The sequence below is a fragment of the Microcaecilia unicolor genome, chromosome 6 (assembly GCF_901765095.1).
Source record: "Microcaecilia unicolor chromosome 6, aMicUni1.1, whole genome shotgun sequence".
Taxonomy (NCBI): domain Eukaryota; kingdom Metazoa; phylum Chordata; class Amphibia; order Gymnophiona; family Siphonopidae; genus Microcaecilia; species Microcaecilia unicolor.
The window spans coordinates 6,445,810-6,466,978 of record NC_044036.1 but is presented as its reverse complement, the minus strand read 5'-3'; the positions used below and the strand labels follow the sequence as shown (position 1 = coordinate 6,466,978).

The 21,169-nt window shown below is 47.9% G+C and overlaps 2 protein-coding genes across 4 annotated transcripts in view; one reads left to right on the top strand and one right to left on the bottom strand.

Annotated features, from left to right (window-relative positions):
• LOC115471613 (aldo-keto reductase family 1 member A1-like) overlaps positions 1-21,169 on the top strand; it is a 182,259-nt gene that overhangs the window by 1,209 nt on the left and 159,881 nt on the right. The window contains exon 2 of one of the 2 annotated variants that reach the window (XM_030205322.1): positions 9,054-9,244. In XM_030205322.1, coding sequence (XP_030061182.1) covers positions 9,202-9,244 — 43 coding nt within the window. In that variant the 5' untranslated portion in view covers positions 9,054-9,201. Of the gene's footprint in view, positions 1-8,987; positions 9,245-21,169 lie in introns of those variants that run through there. The other variant, XM_030205320.1, reaches the window with a different exon arrangement.
• Positions 7,466-21,169, bottom strand: part of PRDX1 (peroxiredoxin 1) — a 91,556-nt gene continuing 77,852 nt past the window's right edge. For both annotated transcript variants that reach the window (XM_030205330.1, XM_030205331.1), the window contains exon 6: positions 7,466-7,953. In XM_030205330.1, coding sequence (XP_030061190.1) covers positions 7,868-7,953 — 86 coding nt within the window. In that variant the 3' untranslated portion in view covers positions 7,466-7,867. The remainder of the gene's footprint in view (positions 7,954-21,169) is intronic.

Here is a 21,169-nt window from a genome sequence, read left to right as displayed (position 1 = left end):
TGTTGGGCAGACTGGCTGGACCGTGCAGGTCTTTTTCTGCCATCATCTACTATGTTACTGTGAGGGGCATAATCGAACGTCGCCGGCGCTACAACTGGCCGGAACCGTATTAATAGGAAAAAAAAAATGGCCAGCCATCTTTTTATTCGATAATACAGTTTAGCCCGGCTAAATGCCTTGGATGTCACCGGGTTTGAGATGCCGTTTTGTTTTTCAGCGATAATGGAAAAAAAAAAAATGCCGGCCATCTCCAACCCGGCAACATCCAAGGCATTTGGTCGTGGGAGGAGCCAGTATTTGTAGTGCACTGGTCCCCCTCACATGCCAGGACACCAACTGGGCACCCTAGGGGTCAGTGCGGTGGACTTCAGAAAAACCTCCCACGTGCATAGCTCCCTTACTTTGGGTGCTGAGCCCCCCAACCCCCCCCCCCCCCCCAAAACCCACAAATGTACACTACCGTAGCTCTTAGGGGTGAAGGGGGCAACTACATGTGGGTACAGTGGGTTTTGGAGGGCTCCCATTACCAGCACAAGTGTTACAGGTGGGGGGGGGGGGGGATGGGCCTGGGTCCCCCTGCCTTAAGTGCACTGCGGTACCCACTAAAAGTGCTCCAGGCACCTGCATACATGCAGGTCTCTAGGACTTGCTGCTGTATAACCGTGGCATAGCAGTTCACACCTGAAGACTAATCTCTTTTGAAAAAGTCCTTTATTTGAATAAGCACGTTTACTCACAGTTCTGCCCACTACCCTACACCCACCACAATGCATTGCTGATGTGACTCTGTAGTGCACCTAACAGAAAAGGTGTCACACTCACCTGAGAGCCAAATCACAACCAGGGAAAGGCTGTCAGAGGATAGAACACATTCTGCTGTCATGGAGGTGGGTATGGCGTTTGAGGCTGGCAAAAAAGGTTTTTTTATTTTTAGTATGGGAGGCGGTTGGTGACCACTGGGGGAGTATGGTAAGGCCATCCCCTATTCCCTCCAGTGGTCATCTGGTGAGTTGGGGCACCTTTTTGAGGCTTTGTCGTGAAAATAAAAAGGACCAAGTAAACCCAGCAAAATACTGCTTAACGCAGTTTTTTTTCTATTATCGGCGAAAGCCGGCTATCTGGTAGCCACGCCCATACCTGCCAATGTCCCGTCTTCGCTTTGCCGCCGACACACCCCTTTGAACTTTCACCGGCAAGGCGACGGGAAAGCGGCGATGCTATCAAAAAAAGCAGCTTTCGATTATACTGATTTCGCCGTTTTTCCAAGACCGCCAACCATCTCCCGATTATGAGCTGGTATGTTACTATTAATTCAAAAGGAGTGAAGCCTGTGAAACTGGGATTACTTTAATCATTGGGAATTGGATGAGAGATTCAAGTGTTTGTATTGTTAAATAATTTCTAGTTTTAAAGGGGGGGGGGGGGGGGAATGAAATCAGGTGTATTATTTCCACTAATATTGGACAATAAGTAACGTTTTCAACGAACTGACTATACACTGTCTTGGGTTTGAAGAAGCCAACCAGATGATCAATGTAGAATAATGATTCAGATAAATAACTGGGGATAATCAGGTTAAATACCACGTTTTCTTGGTTTACTGTTTAATTGATCTCCTTGTCTTGTTTCACTCTCCCTATTTATTTTGTGGTCTAAGAGAAAGATTGTATATAATCTATTTATCTAGTTGAGATTGTTTTCTTCTAATATTGTATTAATATACAGTCATCTCTGTATTACTGTTTGCAAGTGATCCTTGTAAAATGAAAAATTATAAATTAAAAAAAAAAGGTGCCAATCATGGAATCCCATTTCTTTGCGAATAGCATTCTAAATGCTTTCAACTGGCGAAACACAACCCTGTAAACAGCACAGAGCTGCTACCAAAGCACCACATTTATTTAAATGCAGGAACAGTTGTGCCAGTTACTGTCTTGCATCATTTCAGAACTGTTCCTAAAGGTAAAATTATGTATCATACCTGATAATTTTCTTTCCCTTAATCATAGCAGATCAATCCATAGACTGGTGGGTTGTGTCCATCTACCAGCAGGTGGAGATAGAGAGCAATCTTTTGCCTCCCTATATGTGGTCATGTGCTGCCGGAAATTCCCCAGTATGTCGATATCAAAGCTCCATCCGCAGGACTCAGCACTTAGAGAATTACACCCACAAACGGACACTGTGCCCAGCTCACCACCGCCAAAGTGGGGGAGGGGAAATATTTCAGCGCACCACTGCCGGGGCTCACGAGAGCGCCTGGAGCTCGGAAACTCTTCTGGCTGATGTGATAGCCACCAGGAAAACCGCTTTCAACATCAGGTCCTTCAGCGATGCCCTTGGCAAGGGCTCGAAGGGCGGCTTCTGCAAGGTCCGTAGCACCAGACTGAGATTCCACGTAGGCACTATCGAGTGCAGCGGAGGGCGCAGGTGATTAACTCCTTTGAGAAAGTGCACCACATCTGGCTGTGAAGCCAGGGAAGCCCCCTTCAGACGACTCCTGAAGCAAGCTAGAGCCGCCACCTAGACTTTCAGCGAACTGAGCAACAGGCCTTTCTCCAGTCCCTCTTGCAGGAACGCCAACACTGAAGATATTGGAGCAGTGAAGGGCGATACAGAGCCTGCCTCGCACCACGAAGCAAAGGTACGCCAAACCCTGGCATAAGTGGTAGAAGTAGAGCGCTTCCTCGCTCTCAGCATAGTGGCGATGACCTTGTCTGAGAAGCCCTTCTTCCTCAGCCGCTTCCGCTCAAGAGCCAGGCCAAAAGACCAAAGGGGGAGGGATCCTCCATCACCACGGAACCCTGATGCAAGAGGCCCCGCTCCGCTGGCAGCCGCAGAGGGCCGTCCATCGAGAGTCTGATTAAGTCCGCATACCAGGGACGTCTGGGCCAATCCAGACCCACGAGGATCACCCGTCCCGGATGCTTTGCCACCCGGCCTAGCACCCTGCCCATCATGGACCAGGGCGGGAACACGTAAAGCTCCTGTGCTGTCCACTGCTGGAGAAGAGCATCGACTCCCAGAGATCGAGGGTCCTGTCCTCTGCTGAAAAAACGCGGCACTTGGCCGAGGACGCTATCAGAACCAGGCTCGGCTGGTCCCAGTGCTTCGTGATGTCCAAGAACGCCCGAGTAGACAGTTGCCACTCTCCGGGATCCAAGGTATGGCGACTGAGAAAGTCCGCCTTGACATTCATGACTCCCGCAATGTGGGCCAGCGACAGCTGTTCGATTCGCTTCTGCCCACAAGCATAGCTTCATGGCCTCCTTGGCTAGAGGGGCACTCCTGTTACCTCCCTGGCGATTGACATAGGCCACAGCCGTGGCATTGTCCGACAGGACCTGCACAGGCCTCAGCACCAGTACCGGGAGAAACTCTAGAAGCACCAACCGAATGGCTCGGAGTTCCAGGAGGTTGATGGACCATTTCGTCTCTGCAGGAGACCAGAGCCCCTGCGCTGTCCATCCTAGGCAGTGGGCTCCCCAGCCCGTCAAGCAGGCGTCCGTCGTGACGACAACCCACTCCGGGGTCATAAGAGGCATTCCTGCGGACAGCTTGCCTGGCCTCAGCCACCAACTCAGCGCCTTTCGCACCGCTGGATCCAAAGGAAGGCGTACAGCGTAATCCTCCGAGACTGGCGTCCACCGCCGCAGAAGAGTGCTGTAGTGGTCTCATATGAGCCCTGGCCCAGGGCACTACCTCCATCGTGGCCGTTATGGAGCCCACCAGCTGCACATAGTCCCAAGCCCGAAGAGTAGAGGAGGCTAGGAACTGGTCCACCTGGGTCCGAAGCTTGATGCTCCGGCTGTCCGGCAGGAACACTCTGCCCACTTGGGTGTTGAATCGAACTCCCAGATACTCCAGGGACTGAGTCGGGCGCAGTTGATGATCCATCCCAGGGAGCTCAACAGAGCAATGACCCTGTCTGTAGCTCTCCCGCACTCCGCATAGGAAGGGGCTCGGATCAGCCAATCGTCCAGATAGGGATGGACTTGCACTCCCTCCTTGCGGAGGTAAGTCGCGATGACCACCATTACTTTGGAGAAGGTCCACGGAGCTGTAGCCAACCCGAACGGGAGGGCTCTGAACTGGAAGTGTCGGCCCAGTACTGCAAAGCGCAGAAAGTGCTGAGGCGGCCAGATGGGAATATGTAGATAAGCTTCCTTGATGTCCAGGGATGCCAGGAATTCTCCCTTTTTTACCGCAGCTATTACGGAGCGGAGAGTCTCCATCCGGAAGTGTCGTATCTTTAAGGCCCGATTGACTCCTTTGAGGTCGAGGATAGACCGCACAGCACCTCCCTTCTTTGGCACCATGAAGTAAATGGAGTAACATACCTTGCCAAGTTGATCTACTGGCACTGGGACCACTGCGCCCAGGCGGAGCAGGTTGTCCAAAGTCTGCTGTACTGCCGCCGCTTTGACTGGAGACTTGCAGGGAGAGTTTACGAATCCGTCTCGTAGGGGCCGGCAGAACTCTAGTTTGTAGCCGTCTGATGACTTCTAGAACCCAAGCGTCTAAAGTTACCCTGGTCCACTCGCCCAGAAACGAGGACAGGCGTCCTCCAATCTGCACTGGGCCATGGACCAGGGCCCCGTCATTGGGTACGAGACCCTGGGGGAGGGCCGGAGGAAGAACCTCCGGGATGGCGGTCCCTACGAAAGGAATGCTGCTTGGGGGAGAAGTTCCGCTTGAAAGAAGAGGAGGAAGAGGAGGCCGACTTGCCCAGGCGATACCGACGGGCTTCCTGAAATCGGCCCTTGGAGGGACCAGGGCGAGCACTGCCGGCCCGAGTCCTGACCTCCGGCAAACCTCTTGCCCTTAGATGTGCTAAGCTCGGTCACGATCTTGTCCAGCTCGTCCCCAAAGAGCAGCTTGCCTTTAAAAGGCAACTTGGCTAGGCGAGATTTTGAGGCATGGTCAGCTGACCAGTGCTTAAGCCACAGCCAGCGCTGGGCAGAAACTGTCTGAGCCATACCTTTAGCCGAGGCTCTCAAGACATCGTACAGCAAGTCCGCCAAGTAGGCCAGGCCCGACTCCAGGGTCAGCCAGTCCGCCCTCAAGGAAGAATCCGAGGGGGAAGCCCGCTGCAAAACAGTCAGGCATGCCCTGGCCACATAGGAGCCACAAACCGGGACTTGCAAACTCAGGCGGCCACCTCAAAGGCCGACCTTAAGGACGTCTCCAATCTCCTGTCCTGAGCGTCCTTTAGGGCAGTGCCACCTTCCACTGGCAGAGCCGTCTTCTAAGTCACCGCAGTGATTAAAGAGTCTACTGTAGGCCAGAGAAAGGCCTCCCGTTCGCCCTCAGGCAGAGGGTACAGATGGGACATGGCTCTGGCTACCTTAAGGCTCGCTTCAGGGGCATCCCATTGAGCCGAAATTGAAGTCTGCATGGCTTCATGAAAATGGACGGTTCTGGGTGGGCGCTTAGTTCCCAGCATAATGACAGAGCCAGCTGAGGCTGAGAGAGGGCCTTCCTCCGGAGAGGAAATTTTCAGAATGCTCATGGCCTGCACTAACAGGTTGGGCAAATCCTCTAAGCAAAAAAGCCACGCTGCAGAGGGGTCATCCGCTCCATCCGAGCGAGGATCAGTCTCCTCCACAGAATCCCCTAAGGACCTTTGGGAGAACTCAGATACGCTGCCCTCATCCACATCAGAGGAGACAGAGTCCCCTAGGGCCTGGAGATCCACCCGAGGGTGCTTGATCATGGAAGCCTCATCACCCTTATCAGACAGAGAAGCAGGGGCAGCGTTTTGCATAAGGAAAGCCTGATGCAGCAGTAAAATAAACTCAGGGGAGAAACCTCCCAGTCTGTGCACTTCTGCAGCCTGGGCCACGGCCCTAGAGGCACTCAACCTGCACTCCCAAGAGCGGGGGAGAGGCGCACTGCGCATCTAAAATGGCGTCCGCCGCAACACTCCGCGAAGGAGCCGCGCAGGAAGAATGGCGCTTTAATTTCGCCGACTTTATACTGTTGCCCGAGTCAAGGGCGACCATACCATTAACATCTCCCACCTCAAGGGCGGCCCAAGGAGCCGACCGAGCAGCGTGGCCGGCCACAACCGGGAGGGCGACCAGCGGGGGATGGGCGCCTAAGGCGGGAAAAACCGCCGCACTGGAGGAAAACCCGGGGAACTCTCCCGATTCCGAAAAGGCGCCCAAGAAAGGCGTTTCTGCCTTTGAACCCCCCGCTTCACGTGCGTATGCGGTCCGGGGAGCGTCTTTCCGCGCCCTTGCCATCCGACGTCATAGCCACGTGGAGACTGTTCGGGGAACCCCCTGCCCGCTAGGAAAAGGTAAAATTACCTGCTTCTCGCTCCGAGCTGCAACGATTTGGAGTCCTAGTGAGTAGCTGCAACCAAGGACGACTTTCTCTCAAGGACATCTATTTTTCGGGGGGGGGGGGGGGGGGGGGGGTTTAAATGGAGCCAGCGGGAGGGGGGGAGAAAAGGAGGCACCTGGCACCACCAGGTTTGCACTTGCTCACGAAGAGCCCTCAACCCCAGGTACTCAACAAAACCTAAACGATTAGGCTTGGAGACCTTGCCAGAGCTGCTGCTGTGCGACCACACACATGCTAGATAGAGAACATACTGGGGAATTTCCGGCAGCACATGACCACATATAGGGAGGCAAAAGATTGCTCTCTATCTCCACCTGCTGGTAGATGGACACAACCCACCAGTCTATGGATTGATCAGCTTGATGCTAGGGAAACTTGCAGTATGGTGTAGCACTTGCTCAGACATCTCGTCCACGCTCTCATTACCTCTCGCCTTGACTACTGCAACCTACTCCTTACTGGCCTCCCACTTAGCCATCTATCCCCCCTTCAATCTGTTCAGAACTCTGCTGCACGTCTTGTATTCCACCTGAACCGATATACTCATATCACCCCTCTTCTCAGGTCACTTCACTGGCTTCCAACCAGATACCGCATACAGTTCAAGCTTCTCCTTCTTACCTACAAATGCACTCAGTCTGCAGCCTCTCATTACCTCTCTACCCTCATTTCCCTTACGTTCCCGCCCGTAACCTCCGCTCACAGGACAAATCCCTCCTCTCAGTACCCTTCACCACCGCCAACTCCAGGCTCCGCTCATTCTGCCTCACCTCACCCTATGCTTGGAATAAACTTCCTGAGCCCTTACACCAAGCCCCCTCCCTACCCATCTTCAAATCCTTGCTCAAAGCCCACCTCTTCAATGTTGCTTTCGGCACCTAACCTTTATACCTTTCAGGAAATCTAGACTGCCCCTATTTGACTGACTGTACATTTGTCCTTTAGATTGTAAGCTCCTTTGAGCAGGGACTGTCCTATGTTAACTTGTACAGCGCTGCGTAACCCTAGTAGCGCTTTAGAAATGTCAAGTAGTAGTAGTACATATCATGGCCTCCACAATACATAAAAACCCTGCCATTAAGTTATACAAATGTACAAATTAAAACATCAGAAATGAATCCAGAACAATACTAGCTTTATTTGGTTATTCAAAACACAATGTTCACAAACTAAATTTAAAAGGTTACAAAAAGATAATGGAACTATTCCCCATTCAGAAAAGTTACAGTACAGAAAAAGGTTCAGTGAGCTGCCAAGTATCTGTCAGGACAGAAAACTGCTGTGTTAAGCTGACATCTGCTTCAAACACAGCAAGAATGTTGGTACTGCTTGCAGATTGAAAAAACTAGTGCTAAACCAAAAAGGATGGGTCAGGAACATCCCCATCTTTCCCAGAACTACTGGGCTAAGCATGGCCACTCCCTACCCTACAACTAGTTAGTTTTGTGTCAAACTGCAGTAGAGACTTTTTCCTCACTATATACAGCAGGTTTCAGTGCAGAGCAGATAGTGATGTCTATTTCTGTTTGGCAAAATATTCTTTGCTTTTCTCAACATCAGGCTTGATAGTGTCACTGCCAGGCTTCCAGCCAGCTGGGCACACTGGAGAGAGAGAGAAAAAAAAAAAAAGCAATTTAGTGCAAGTCATTCAATTGAAAATCTCACATCTTAGCACATATTCAATGCATGTTAAGAGAGGAACCATCAAAAAGCAGTTCAATATTTAGCACCTCCACATAGCCTCATCCCGGCTCTGAAATTACTTACCTCAGATAAGCCACCAGGTAGTGTAATGAGTCATTTCACAAATACTCCTGGCTTTTTTTTTTTTTTTTTTAAGATGTTAAGTTTAACTTGGAGAGCATTTCCTGTTTTCAACCCATCCTACCTCCTTTACACATGACTTCTTGTATGTGAGGAAAGCAGAAACCATAGACAACAAACTGTAAATAAAATATGTATTTTTATTTTGCTTTAGGATAAAGTAGTATTGTAGATGTGTTAATAAATGTTTATACATAAAACATGTAAATAAGGTAATTTTTTATTGGACTAATTTTAATACATTTTGACTAACTTTCGGAGAACAAAACTCCCTTCCTCTGGTCAGGAAGGATACTGTAACAGCACTATACTGTATTGACCTGAGGAAGGAGGTTTTGGCCTCTGAAAGCTAACTGTATTAGTCCAATAAAATGGTATTTTATTTTCTATATATATTTGTTAATTTGTAAAGTGGTGATTGGTACTTGTTAGTTTTTTCAAATTTACATCTGCTGTCTTTATATTTTGCACAGTACTAGGGGACATTTTCTGTTTCTGTGGTGTTGCATTGTATGCAGAGTCTGGCATCTTGGGGGTTCAGTTTAATTTTTGTCTAAATACAAAGTTTATGATTACTTATTCTATAGTGGATTAGGGTGTATCTGTGTTTGTGAAAAAGACATGGCTTTCGGTTGGCATTGACTGTGCAGGATCGACGATCTGTACTATTCTGTCTGATTTCGTTTTACAATAGATGAATTGATGTTCTAGTGCTCACTGTAGTGTTTAAGATGCTTTCCTTTTGTGACTTGTAGAAATGACTGCTTATGGTATGCTAGAATTGCTTTATAGGTCCTGAGTGTTTTGTATGCTTGGTATGCCTAGTACTGGATTTTGGAGGGGGGTGTTGATGCCTGTCTTCAAACTGTTCTCCCCAGGCTTGCTGCCTCGGTCCCTGAATTCCTTTTTTCGCTCGTCACGCAGCGCTGCTCCTCTCTGCTGCATCCATCTAGTCCTACGTAAACAGGAAGTGCATCAGACAGGGTCGGATGGACGCGGCAGAGGGGAGCGGAGTTGCCTGTGTGAATGGAGTTGGGAGCTGGCAACAGAGAAGGACATACTAGCACAGGTAAGTGTGACTTGCCTGATGAATGGAATTCGCAAGGAAAGGTGCAGGGAGAAAAGATAGATAATGAGGAGCTGCAGAGCAAATGCATTTGTAAGAGAAGTTTGCACCTGTACAGGGTCCCTGGTGAGGTCTCACTTGCTACAGAGGGGAGAGAAAAATGGTATGGGGTTTCTGCCAAAAAAAACCTATGAGAAGACTTGAAGCCCTGAATTATGCACCCTAGATATGTGGTTTTCAACGCAGTCCTCAGGGACCACCTGGTGAGCTTCTGGGTGGGTTCTGTGTAGCTAAGGTTAAAAAAATGTTCTATATTCTGGGCTTCTAGATGGGGATTGGAAAGGCCAGGGGAGTGGAAGGGAAGGGCAGAACTGATGTCAGACTATGAGGGAAGGAGGAATGGGTAGAGCTGATGCCAAACTCTGGGGGGGAGGGGAGAACAGAGCTGATGCCAAACTATGGGGGAGGGGGAAGGGCAGGGTTGATGCCGGGCTACAGTTCAAGGCTGGCGATTTTGGGCCAGTCCTGCATTTCTGACCACCCCATTGTTATGGGACTTGCAGCTGATTTCCATGGGCAGAATCAGGCACTGCAAATCCCACACTGATTTGGGTTATAAAGTTTAAATCAGGACTGCACAAAATCTCAAGCCTGGAACTGGGTAATCTGCCATCTCTGTGATTTCTAATTTTTTGTCTTTTATTCTGCAGTTGGTAAGGGGTGGTCTGTGTTCTGCATGTCACTGATGTAAAAGATTCTGTGTGCATGTAGTTCATGTGGGGATCTACGAGTCTGACTTCTCTGGCTTTTTAAATGGGAATGTCAGTTTCAGAATTTACCTGTTTTATGACTACAGCTTAAGCAGGCATTTGCATTTGTTACAAAGCAAAGTTTGAAGGATATGTGCCACTGTCTATTTGGTTTCCTAGCCGCAGCAGCACACTGAGCAGAAGGTTTCAGTGTATTATCGACGACGACACCCAGATCCATTTCTTGGTCCGTAACTCCTAACGTGAAACCTTGCATGATGTAGCTATAATTCGGGTTCTTTCTTCCCCACATGCATCACCTTGCACTTGCTCACATTAAACGTCATCTGCCATTTAGCCGCCCAGTCTCATAAGGTCCTTCTGTAATTTTTCACAATCCTGTCGTGAGTTGACTTTGAATAACTTTGTGTCATCAGCAAATTTAATTACCTCGCTAGTTACTCCCATCTCTGAATCATTTATAAATATATTAAAAAAGCAACTGTCCTAGCACAGACCCCTGAGGAACCCTTCTCCATTGTGAATACTGCCCATTTAACCCCATGTTTCCTATCCTTCAACCAGTTTTTAATCCACAATAAGACATTTCCTCCTATCCCATGACCCTCCAATTTCCTCTGTAGCCTTTCATGAGGTACCTTGTCAAACCCCTTTTGAAAATCCAGGTACACAATATCAACCGGCTCCCCTTTGTCCACATGTTTGTTTACTCCTTCAATTGAAGTAAATTGGTCAGGCAAGATTTCCCCACACAAAAGCCGTGCTGACTTGGTCTCAGTAATCCATGTCCTTGGATGTGCTCTGTAATTTTTTTTGATAATAGCCTCTACCATTTTCCCCGGCACCGACGTCAGACTCACCTGTCTATAATTTCCTGGATCTCCCCTGGAACCTTTTTTAAAAATCGGCGTTACATTGGCCACCCTCCAATCTTTCGGTACCACGCTCGATTTTAAGGATAAATTGCATATCAGTAACAGTAGCTCCACAAGCTCATTTTTCAGTTCTATCAGTACTCTAGGATGAATACCATCCGGTCCAGGAGATTTGCTACTCTTCAGTTTACTGAACTGCCCCATTACGTCCTCCAGGTTTACCGTGAAGTCAGTTTCTCTGACTCGTCCCATTGAAATTACCCATTGGACAAGGAAAGAAAAAAAAAAAAAAAAAAAGAGGCGGCGGCCTAGCAATAATCTACAGATCTCACTTTACTGTAACAACAACTGCCGAGTCTATTACACCTAAACTTGAAATCGCTTCTGTTAGAATCAACCAAACCGCCTTGCTTGGCAACAAACGTCTTGTTTTACAGACCACCAGGTAATTAGCAAGATTGACAACCACAATTTATGGATTTCATATCGAATACCTGTGTATCTAACTCCAACCTACTCATATTAGGGGATATAAATATACATTTAGAAGACCCCCAATGCAACCAATGTACACGAATGCAAAGACTTCCTCCAGCTATGGGACCTTAGCTGGCCTAGCATGCAAGCCATCCACGCCAAAGGACAAACAATTGACCTCATCACACACAAATTATCCTCAGACTTAACCCATATACTAACAGACAAATTGGACAGAGATACCATGGTCAGATCACTAGAAACTAAACCCAACCCTACAGTGGCGGAAAAAAGGTACACACATCAAGCCAGAACCAACAACTTATACTACGAGAGGCCAAATCGACCCCAAAACATTCTGGCAACTGATCTACAATAATGAATGGACAGCACAAACAGATTCCGAACACTATCTTCTAAACTGGGATGGCAGATGTAAGAACACACTAGACAAAATTGCACCATTACAAAAAAGGACTACACGAAGACAAAACTCAATACCTTGGTTCAACAAAGAATTGAAACTACTAACACATGCTAGGAGACTCAAGCATGGGGAAAAAATGAAAGATGAACATACACTTAATGCATGGAAACAAATGCAAAGGAAATATAAATACTCAAATAAGACAAACTAAAAAAAGCATACTACAAAACCAAAAATAGGACCAGACTACAAAGATGCACATAAACTCTACCAAATCGTGAATAAACTAATAGACACCAAACCGGTTACCACAGACAGCACAAACACCCCATCGGCAGACGAACTTGCCAAATACTTCAATGAGAAAATTATAAAACTTCGATCCATGCTACCAATCAACACCACTGATCACGAAAAATTTATGGATTGCCTGGACCCAATTCTCGGTGAATATCCAGCAGACCGAACCTGGAATAACCAACCTGCTAACTGAAGAAACCATCACTAAAGCTATCAACAAATTCTCCAAAACCCACTCCAAACTGGATTTTTGCCCTAGTAACCTAATAAGGTCCGCCCCCAAACGCTTTATAACAGACCTGACGTCATACCTAAATTACATGTAACACTGACTCTTCCCTAAGAACAAAGGAAATATATTACTTACACCAATACCCAAAGACAAAGAAAAAACTAAATGACACATCCAACTATCGACCAGTAGCATCCATCCCCATGATAGTTAAAATAATGGAAAGCATGGTAACCAAACAACTTACTAACTAAAACTAATTCACAATACTGCACGAATCACAGTCAGGATTCAATCCAACCATAGTACTGAAACAGTGCTAACCACCCTCATAACCAAATTCAAACAACTGATTGCAACTGGGAACAATGCACTGCTCCTAATGTCGCCGGCAAACAGGATTCTTGATTCAATTGTCCCCTGCCACATCCCTTTGATATCTGGGTGTCTGCGAATGTAGATAGCTAGAGGCTCGATCACCATTGCAAAAAGGAGGGGGACAAAGCACAGCCCTGCCTTTTTCCCCTGAAGGGAAACAGAGGAATGGCTACCATATACTCATACAGCAGCAGTGGGCCCTTTATATAAAAGATGTAGCCAGTGAAGAAAACAATCCGATATTCCCATTCTCTCCGCAACTGCAAAGAAGGGCCAATGCACCCTATCGAACGCCTTCTCGGCATCTAATGAAAGTAGACACATGGGAACTTTCAAGGAATGAGCACAGTAGATTAAGGTGAAGCACCCGACGGATGTTATCAAAAAGTTTGACACCCATGAACAAACCCTGCCTGATCCTCCTGCACTAAAAGCGGAAGATAATGTTGTAGACGAGAGGCCAGTATCTAAGTGAAGATTTTATAGTCCACCCCTAAGAGATCGGCCTACAGGAACTGCAGATTTGTGGGTCTTTACCTGGTTTAGGTAGAACTGTGATCAAAGCCAAATAGTCTCTGGAAGTGTCTGTGCCTCCTGCAGTGAGTTAAACACCTTCAAGAGGAGAGGAGCCAAAAGCTTACCAAAAATCTTGTAAAAAACTTGTTCGTGAAGCCATCCAGCCCCAGAGCTTGGTGGGGGCCAAGGCCTTGATTGCTTCTAGAATCTCAACTAGTTCAATAGGTCTAGATAACCTATGTTGGGCCCCTTCCAGTAATCTCGGTAAGCAAATCTGGTCTAGAAAAGCAGATACCTCATCTTCCGATAGATCAATGTCAGAAGTGTAAAGTTTCGCATAGAACTGTTGGAACATTAGCCTTAACTCATCTGGATCCGAGGTTACCACTCCACTACAATCTCTCATTTGTGAAATCTGGGCTCGACTTGCCTGCTTTTTTTTTTTTAAACTTAGATGCATTTTGAATTTGGGAATAAAACAAGTAAACTTTTGGCTCATGTCGGACCCTCTGCGGCTGCTCTGAGACATTGTAAGCCACATTGGGCCTGCAAAGAGGTGGGAAAATGTGGGATACAAATACAATACATAAACTTTTGGCTCATGTCGGACCCTCTGCGGCTGCTCAGAGATATTAGCCAATTGCAACTCATGCAACTCCTGACAAAGTTTATGTGCTTGATCCAGTAAAAGCCGAGGGGGAGAGCGAAAGCGTTGCTCCATTATGAGTTTTTCCACCCCAGCCAAGCGTCCCCGCAAAGAGTTCTCTGCCTGCCGTTTTTCTTTTCGCACATGAGCCTTTAAGACAATAAGGTGCCCTCGCATGACTGCTTTGAGCCCCACAGATGAGACCTCCCCATTATCATTTAGTTGGATATATTCTTTAATCAGACGCTCAAGTTGTTGAATATTAGTCACATCAGAGAGTGAGACATCATCTAAGCGCCAGTGTGGGGTAATGTTAGACCGGGTCTGAGAACGAAGACAGAGCGACTGGACTATGATCTGACCATGTGTAAGGTATTATCCGCTGGTCCTGAATACATGGAAGAGTTGACGCATCGCCTAACCAGAAGTCAATACGAGAGTAAGATTAATGAACTGATGAGAAATGTGTATTCTCTCTGTACAGGATTCATATGTCACCAGAGATCTATCAATTGCCACCTAGCTAGAAATGCATGAAGCAGTGAATGGCTCTGTTGAGTGTATTGTATTGTTAGGGTCGAATTATCTAACCGGGGGTTTAAGGTGAGATTAAAGTTCTCCCCAACTAACACTGACCCCTCCCCATGTGCCAGTAATAACTGATCCAATTGGTGAAAAAATTCCCTATATTCCGCAATGGGTCCGTATATATTTACTATAGTATATTTTTGAGTCCCCACTGAAAAAAAAAAAAAAAAAAAACTACTAAGAAACAACCCCCCTTATCGCGAATGGTTTTTTTTTAAATTTTTTAATGAATTTTCACCTTTACATTTATGCAATAAACACATCTTGAAATATGGAAAATACAAATCAATGAATTATATCAAAATTAGGCAATTATATAAATGCAATTTAGTCCACAATTAGTGATCCAAGAACTTGGAAAAGAAATTTATACAGAATTCAAATGAATTATAAGAAATAATATTTCTAAGCATGGAAGGAATTAGAGCTAGCGCAGCTGACTTGTAGCACTTAATCCAAGAAATATTCAAAACCCTACTCTTTACTAGAAATAAATTCTAACAACTTACCTGGATCAAAGAAAATGTAATTAATGGATTGCAAGGAAATATAACATTTACATGGAAATTTAAGTAGAAAAGTCCCTCCTAGTTGGAGAACTTTTGCTTTATAAGCATAAACTTTCCTTCTCTTGTGTCTCTCTTGAGAGATCAGGAAAAATTTGAATTTTTGATCCCAGGAAAAGGCTATGGATGTGGCGGAAGTCTAAATATGTTATTACGGTCCGGTTCTAGAGCAAAACTAACTAATGTTGTCCTTTCTGAGATAACTTCCAGAGAGCTTTCAAGGAATTGAGTTAAATTTAAATCAGAGTGAGGCGTTTGAGGTAATCTTATCTCAAATAGTTTTTTCAATACGCCAAGGACGGGAATCATTAAACGCTATCAGAACCCCCTTGGGTCTTGCCCCCCACTCGATTAGATGCAAAATACATAAGTGGATAATTACGATGTCTACACAAATGCTCATGTTGCTTTAGATGAGTCTCCTGAATCAGGGCAATTTCCACCTTCAAACGAACCAGCTCCCGAAATAGCAGCTGATGCTTCATATGCACATTCAAACTCCTGACATTCAGGAGCATTAAGTTTGTATCTGTCATCCTAACAGTGTTATAGCCCCGCTCATCCACTCCCCCCCCCCCCTCCAATCACACGCCTCTCCCTCCACTCCCAACCACCAAACCAGTCCCCCCACACCCATTCAGGTCCCCTCCCCCACACCCTATGGAGTTCCTCCCTCGCACTATATCTCCCCTCCCTCCCCATCCAACCCCCACTTATCCATGACACCCCATCCATATCAGAATAGGTGCCCCAGGGAAGGAACGTGACCCTCACACTCACAACCTATTATACTTCCAGCTATATTAAATCCCCACTCAGCAACAAATGGCCAAAGTATGGAACGTCAATATATCCCCCGCACCTTACAGCAGCAATCCAACATCGAGCAGGTCCAACTCCCAGTCTCAATAGTCAAAACATCTTCCACACATGAACACTGACCCCAGAAAGGGGGTCCAACACTATCAGCCTACATTATATACTCCCGGTCCACCCTTAAGTGAGGCGGCCAGCCGATTGCTGGCACTGCAGACGTTTGTGCCCCACTCGCTACCACTTCGGATGAGACCTCAGGGCAATGTCGGACCATTGTGATGGTGTTGCTGTTAGGTCCCCCTCAGGGAGGACCTCACGTGCTTCTGAAACAGATTTAACCTGGTACATGCATCCATCTTTATAGAAAACCAGCGCAAAGGGATGTCTCCACTTATACCGGATACCCAGTTCACAAAGTCTGGCTGTAACAGGCTTCAAGTCAGCCCGGCATTTCAATGTGGCTGATGCCAGATCTTGGTAAATCCACACAGTAGGAGCCCCATTTGAAATCGCTAGCTTGGCGTGCAGCTTTTAAGACCCGCTCTTTCAGCTTGAAATCCTGAAAACGGGCTATAATATATCTTTAGGAAGGTTATTCCTTGTCGGCCCCAAAGCTTGATGAGATCTCTCCAATATTATACTGTCCGGGGCAATAGGCGACTCAATTGCAGAAAGCAGCAAGCTAACCACTCATTGGACCACCGACTCACTGTCTTGGTATGTTGGGGTCTCTGGAAGACCGCGGAACCACAGATTGTTGCGTCGGCTCCGGGTCTCTAGGTCTTCTAGTTTGTCGGCCATTTGTTGCTGTCCAATACGGATGTCTGCGATCTGCCTGTCCATAGACCCCATTGCCTCTGCCTGCTCATCAAACCGGCCCTTGGCCTCCTCCACGCGATGCCCCAGCTCCTTGATCTCACCTCGTAGGTCAGCCCGCAGAGCTGCCAGGTCCGATCGTACTGCCTTCAGCTCCGACCTGATCTCCTGTAGCCAGGAGTGTAGCTCCGGAAATACTTCTTCTTCGGGACCTGCCAAGGGGATGCGGGGAGGGTATGTGAGAATGCCAGCTGTCCTTTGAGAACACCTCCTACAGAGAGCTTTGCTGCCTTGGACCTGTTATCACAGCTGTTTTGGTTTGATTGGGGGCTATGCTGCCTGTGTTCTGGGGTGGGGGGGGGGGAACAAAAAAACAAAACTTTTCTTTCTCTGTCACCTGAAACAAACGTTAAGGAAAAAAAAAAGCTGTTCTTTCTAAGCCTCTCTCTTTCTATTAACTCCTTTTTAAGCCTCACTTTCCTATAAACTAATCTAAAATAGCTAGTTTTGATTCTGTGCTGGTAGTCCTTCAACTGTGTTATATTTCTATGCTGGTGATTCCTAAGTTCTCTTTAAAATGTTTCCTTCAACTGTTTTTCTATCGAGGGAAGTAATCCAATTAACTGCATTAACAGAAAGGCTCTAGCAGGCACTGCAGGATCCAGTTTAGTCTTCCCACCCCCCTCCCTAACGCCCGCCCACCCCTGGGACAGCTCTACATTTATAGCAAGTAGTGTAATTAGGGTAATAAGCTAGGAGTGCTCTTACATTACCAGTCATTACCATTTAAGGAGGAAACACTACAAGGATCATACAATACCCTATATGAACTAAAAGACTCTTTATATCAGACTAACATTCTTAATACTGTAGCAACTCCTACAAGATTGAAAAACTTGCAAACACTAAGATGGAGTCAGCAGTCCAGAAGTGAGAGGGGTGCTACCCAGTCTTTTGCAGCGAGTGCCACATGTATGAGTATCTCCCGGTTGGTGTGATGTCATATCTGTGTGCTTGATGCAAAGAGCTCCTAGATCTCAGAGTGTTTGTTCTCTCGAGGCTAAAGTAGCAGACTTGGTAGAAATGAGGGAGACAGAGCTACAGCGATCTTGTAGAGAGAAGTCCCACCTCCAGTCAGGTAGCCTCTGTGTTGCCTTAGAGGAGGGAGATCTCCCAGAAGGTGAAGTAGGACGTACTCCTGTAGCCAGGACCTGCACACCAGAGGATTTACTATCCTCTCGCATCGAGGATATGTCTCCAGTTACTGCCCGGAAGGGAAAGGATAGGACAGCTGTTGTAGCTGGTGATTCGATCATTAGACAGATAGCTGGGTGGCTGGTGGACGGGAAGATCGCCTGGTGACTTGCCTGCCTGGTGCAAAGGTGGCGGACCTCACGCGTCACCTAGACTGGATTTTAGATAGTGCTTGGGGGGGGGGGGGGGGGGAAGCTGGGTCTTGGTACATGTGGGTACCAATGACGTAGGAAAATGTGGGAGAGGTCATGGAAGCCAAATTAGGCTCTTAGGAAGAAACCTCAAATCCAGATCCTCTAGGGTGGCGTTTTCTGAAATACTACCCGTTCCATGCGCAGGGCCCAAGAGACAAGCAGAGATCCGGAGTCTTAATGCATGGATGAGACAATGGTGCAAGGAGGAGGGTTTTAGTTTTGTCAGGAACTGGGCAAAATTCCAGGGAAGGGGGAACCTATTCCGAAAGGATAGGCTCCACCTTAACCGGGATGGGACCAGGCTGCTGGCATCATAAAAAATAAAAAAAAAAGATAGAGCAGCTTTTAAACTAGGAAGGGGTGGGGGGGGAAGGAAACGAATGCTACATACCTGTAGAAGGTATTCTACAAGGACAGCATGCTGATTGTTCTCACTGATGGGTGACGTCCACAGCAGCCCCTCCAATCGGAATCTTCACTAGCAAAGAACTTTGCTAGCCCTCGCGCGCCCGTCTTCCCGCCCGAACCGGCTCGTGTTCGTCAGTCCCGTATATAGCAAGACAAAGACAAGGGAAGACACAACTCCAAAGGGGAGGCAGGCGGGTATGTGAGAACAATCAGCCTGCTGTCCTCTGAGAATACCTTCTACCGGTATGTAGCATTCGCTTTCTCCGAGGACAAGCAGGCTGCTTGTTCTCACTGATGGGGTATCCCTAGCCCCCAGGCTCACTCAAAACAACAAACATGGTCAATTGAGCCTCCCAACGGCGAGGACATAACTGAGATTGACCTAACAATTTATCCAACTAACTGAGAGTGGAGCCTGGAACAGAATAAACATGGGCCTAGGGGGGTGGAGTTGGATTATAAACCCCGAACAGATTCTGAAGCACTGACTGCCCGAACCGACTGTCACGTCGGGTATCCTGCTGCAGGCAGTAATTGAGATGTGAATGTGTGGACAGATGACCACGTCGCAGCCTTGCAAATCTCTTCAATAGTGGCTGACTTCAAGTGGGCCACAGACGCTGCCATGGCTCTAACATTATGAGCCATGACATGACCCTCAAGAGCCAGCCCAGCCTGGGCGTAAGTGAAGGAAATGCAATCTGCTAGCCAATTGGAAATGGTGCGTTTCTCCACAGCCACTCCCCTCCTGTTGGGATCAAAAGAAACAATTGGGCGGACTGTCTGTTGGGCTGTGTCCGCTCCAGATAGAAGGCCAATGCTCTTTTGCAGTCCAATGTGTGCAGCTGACGTTCAGCAGGGCAGGAATGCGGATGGGGAAAGAATGTTGGCAAGACAATTGACTGGTTCAGATGGAACACCGAAATTACCTTCGGCAAGAACTTAGGGTGAGTGCGGAGGACTACTCTATTATGATGAAATCTGGTGTAAGGGGCCTGGGCTACCAGGGCCTGAAGCTCACTGACTCTACGAGCTGAAGTAACTGCCACCAAGAAAATGACCTTCCAGGTCAAGTACTTCAGATGGCAGGAGTTCAGTGGCTCAAAAGGAGCTTTCATCAGCTGGGTGAGAACGACATTGAGATCCCATGACACTGTAGGAGGTTTGACGGGGGGCTTTGACAAAAGCAAACCTCTCATGAAGCGAACTAAAGGCTGTCCTGAGATCGGCTTACCTTCCACACGGTAATGGTATGCACTGATTGCGCTAAGGTGAACCCTTACAGAGTTGGTCTTGAGACCAGACTCAGACAAGTGCAGAAGGTATTCAAGCAGGGTCTGTGTAGGACAGGAGCGAGGATTTAAGGCCTTGCTGTCACACCAGACGGCAAACCTCCTCCATAAAAAGAAGTAACTCCTCTTAGTGGAATCTTTCCTGGACACAAGCAAGACACGGGAGACACCCTCCGACAGGCCCAAAGAGGCAAAGTCTACGCTCTCAACATCCAGGCCGTGAGAGCCAGAGACTGGAGGTTGGGATGCAGAAGCGCCCCTTCGTCCTGTGTGATGAGGGTCGGAAAACACTCCAATCTCCACGGTTCTTCGAAGGACAACTCCAGAAGAAGAGGGAACCCAGATCTGACGCGGCCAAAAAGGAGCAATCAGAATCATGGTGCCTTGGTCTTGCTTGAGTTTCAACAAAGTCTTCCCCACCAGAGGTATGGGAGAATAAGCATACAGCAGGCCTTCCCCCCAATCCAGGAGGAAGGCATCCGATGCCAGTCGGCCGTGGGCCTGAAGTCTGGAACAGAACTGAGGGACCTTGTGGTTGGCTCGAGATGCAAAGAGACCTACCAAGGGGGTGCCCCACACTTGGAAAATCCGGCGCACTACTCTGAAGTTGAGCGACCACTCGTGAGGTTGCATAATCCTGCTCAACCTGTCGGCCAGACTGTTTACGCCTGCCAGATATGTGGCTTGGAGCAACATGCCGTAACGGCGAGCCCACAGCCACATGCTGACAGCTTCATGACACAGGGGGCGAGATCCGGTGCCCCCCTGCTTGTTGATGTAATGCATGGCAACCTGGTTGTCTGTCTGAATTTGGATAATTTGGTGGGACAGCCGATCTCTGAAAGCCTTCAGAGCGTTCCAGACCGCTCGTAACTCCAGGAGATTGATCTGCAGATCGCGTTCCTGGAGGGACCAGCTTCCCTGGGTGTGAAGCCCATCGACATGAGCTCCCCACCCCAGGAGAGACGCATCTGTAGTCAGCACTTTTTGTGGCTGAGGAATTTGGAAAGGGCGTCCCAGAGTCAAACTGGACCAAATCGTCCACCAGTACAGGGATTTGAGAAAACTCGTGGACAGGTGGATCACGTCCTCTAGATCCCCAGCAGCCTGAAACCACTGGGAAGCTAGGGTCCATTGAGCAGATCGCATGTGAAGACGAGCCATGGGAGTCACGTGAACTGTGGAGGCCATGTGGCCAAGCAATCTCAACATCTGCCGAGCTGTGATCTGCTGGGACGCTCATACCCGGGAGACGAGGGACAGCAGATTGTTGGCCCTTGTCTCCAGAAGATAGGCACGAGCTGTCCGAGAATCCAGCAGAGCTCCTATGAATTCGAGTCTCTGTACTGGGATAAGATGGGACTTTGGATAAT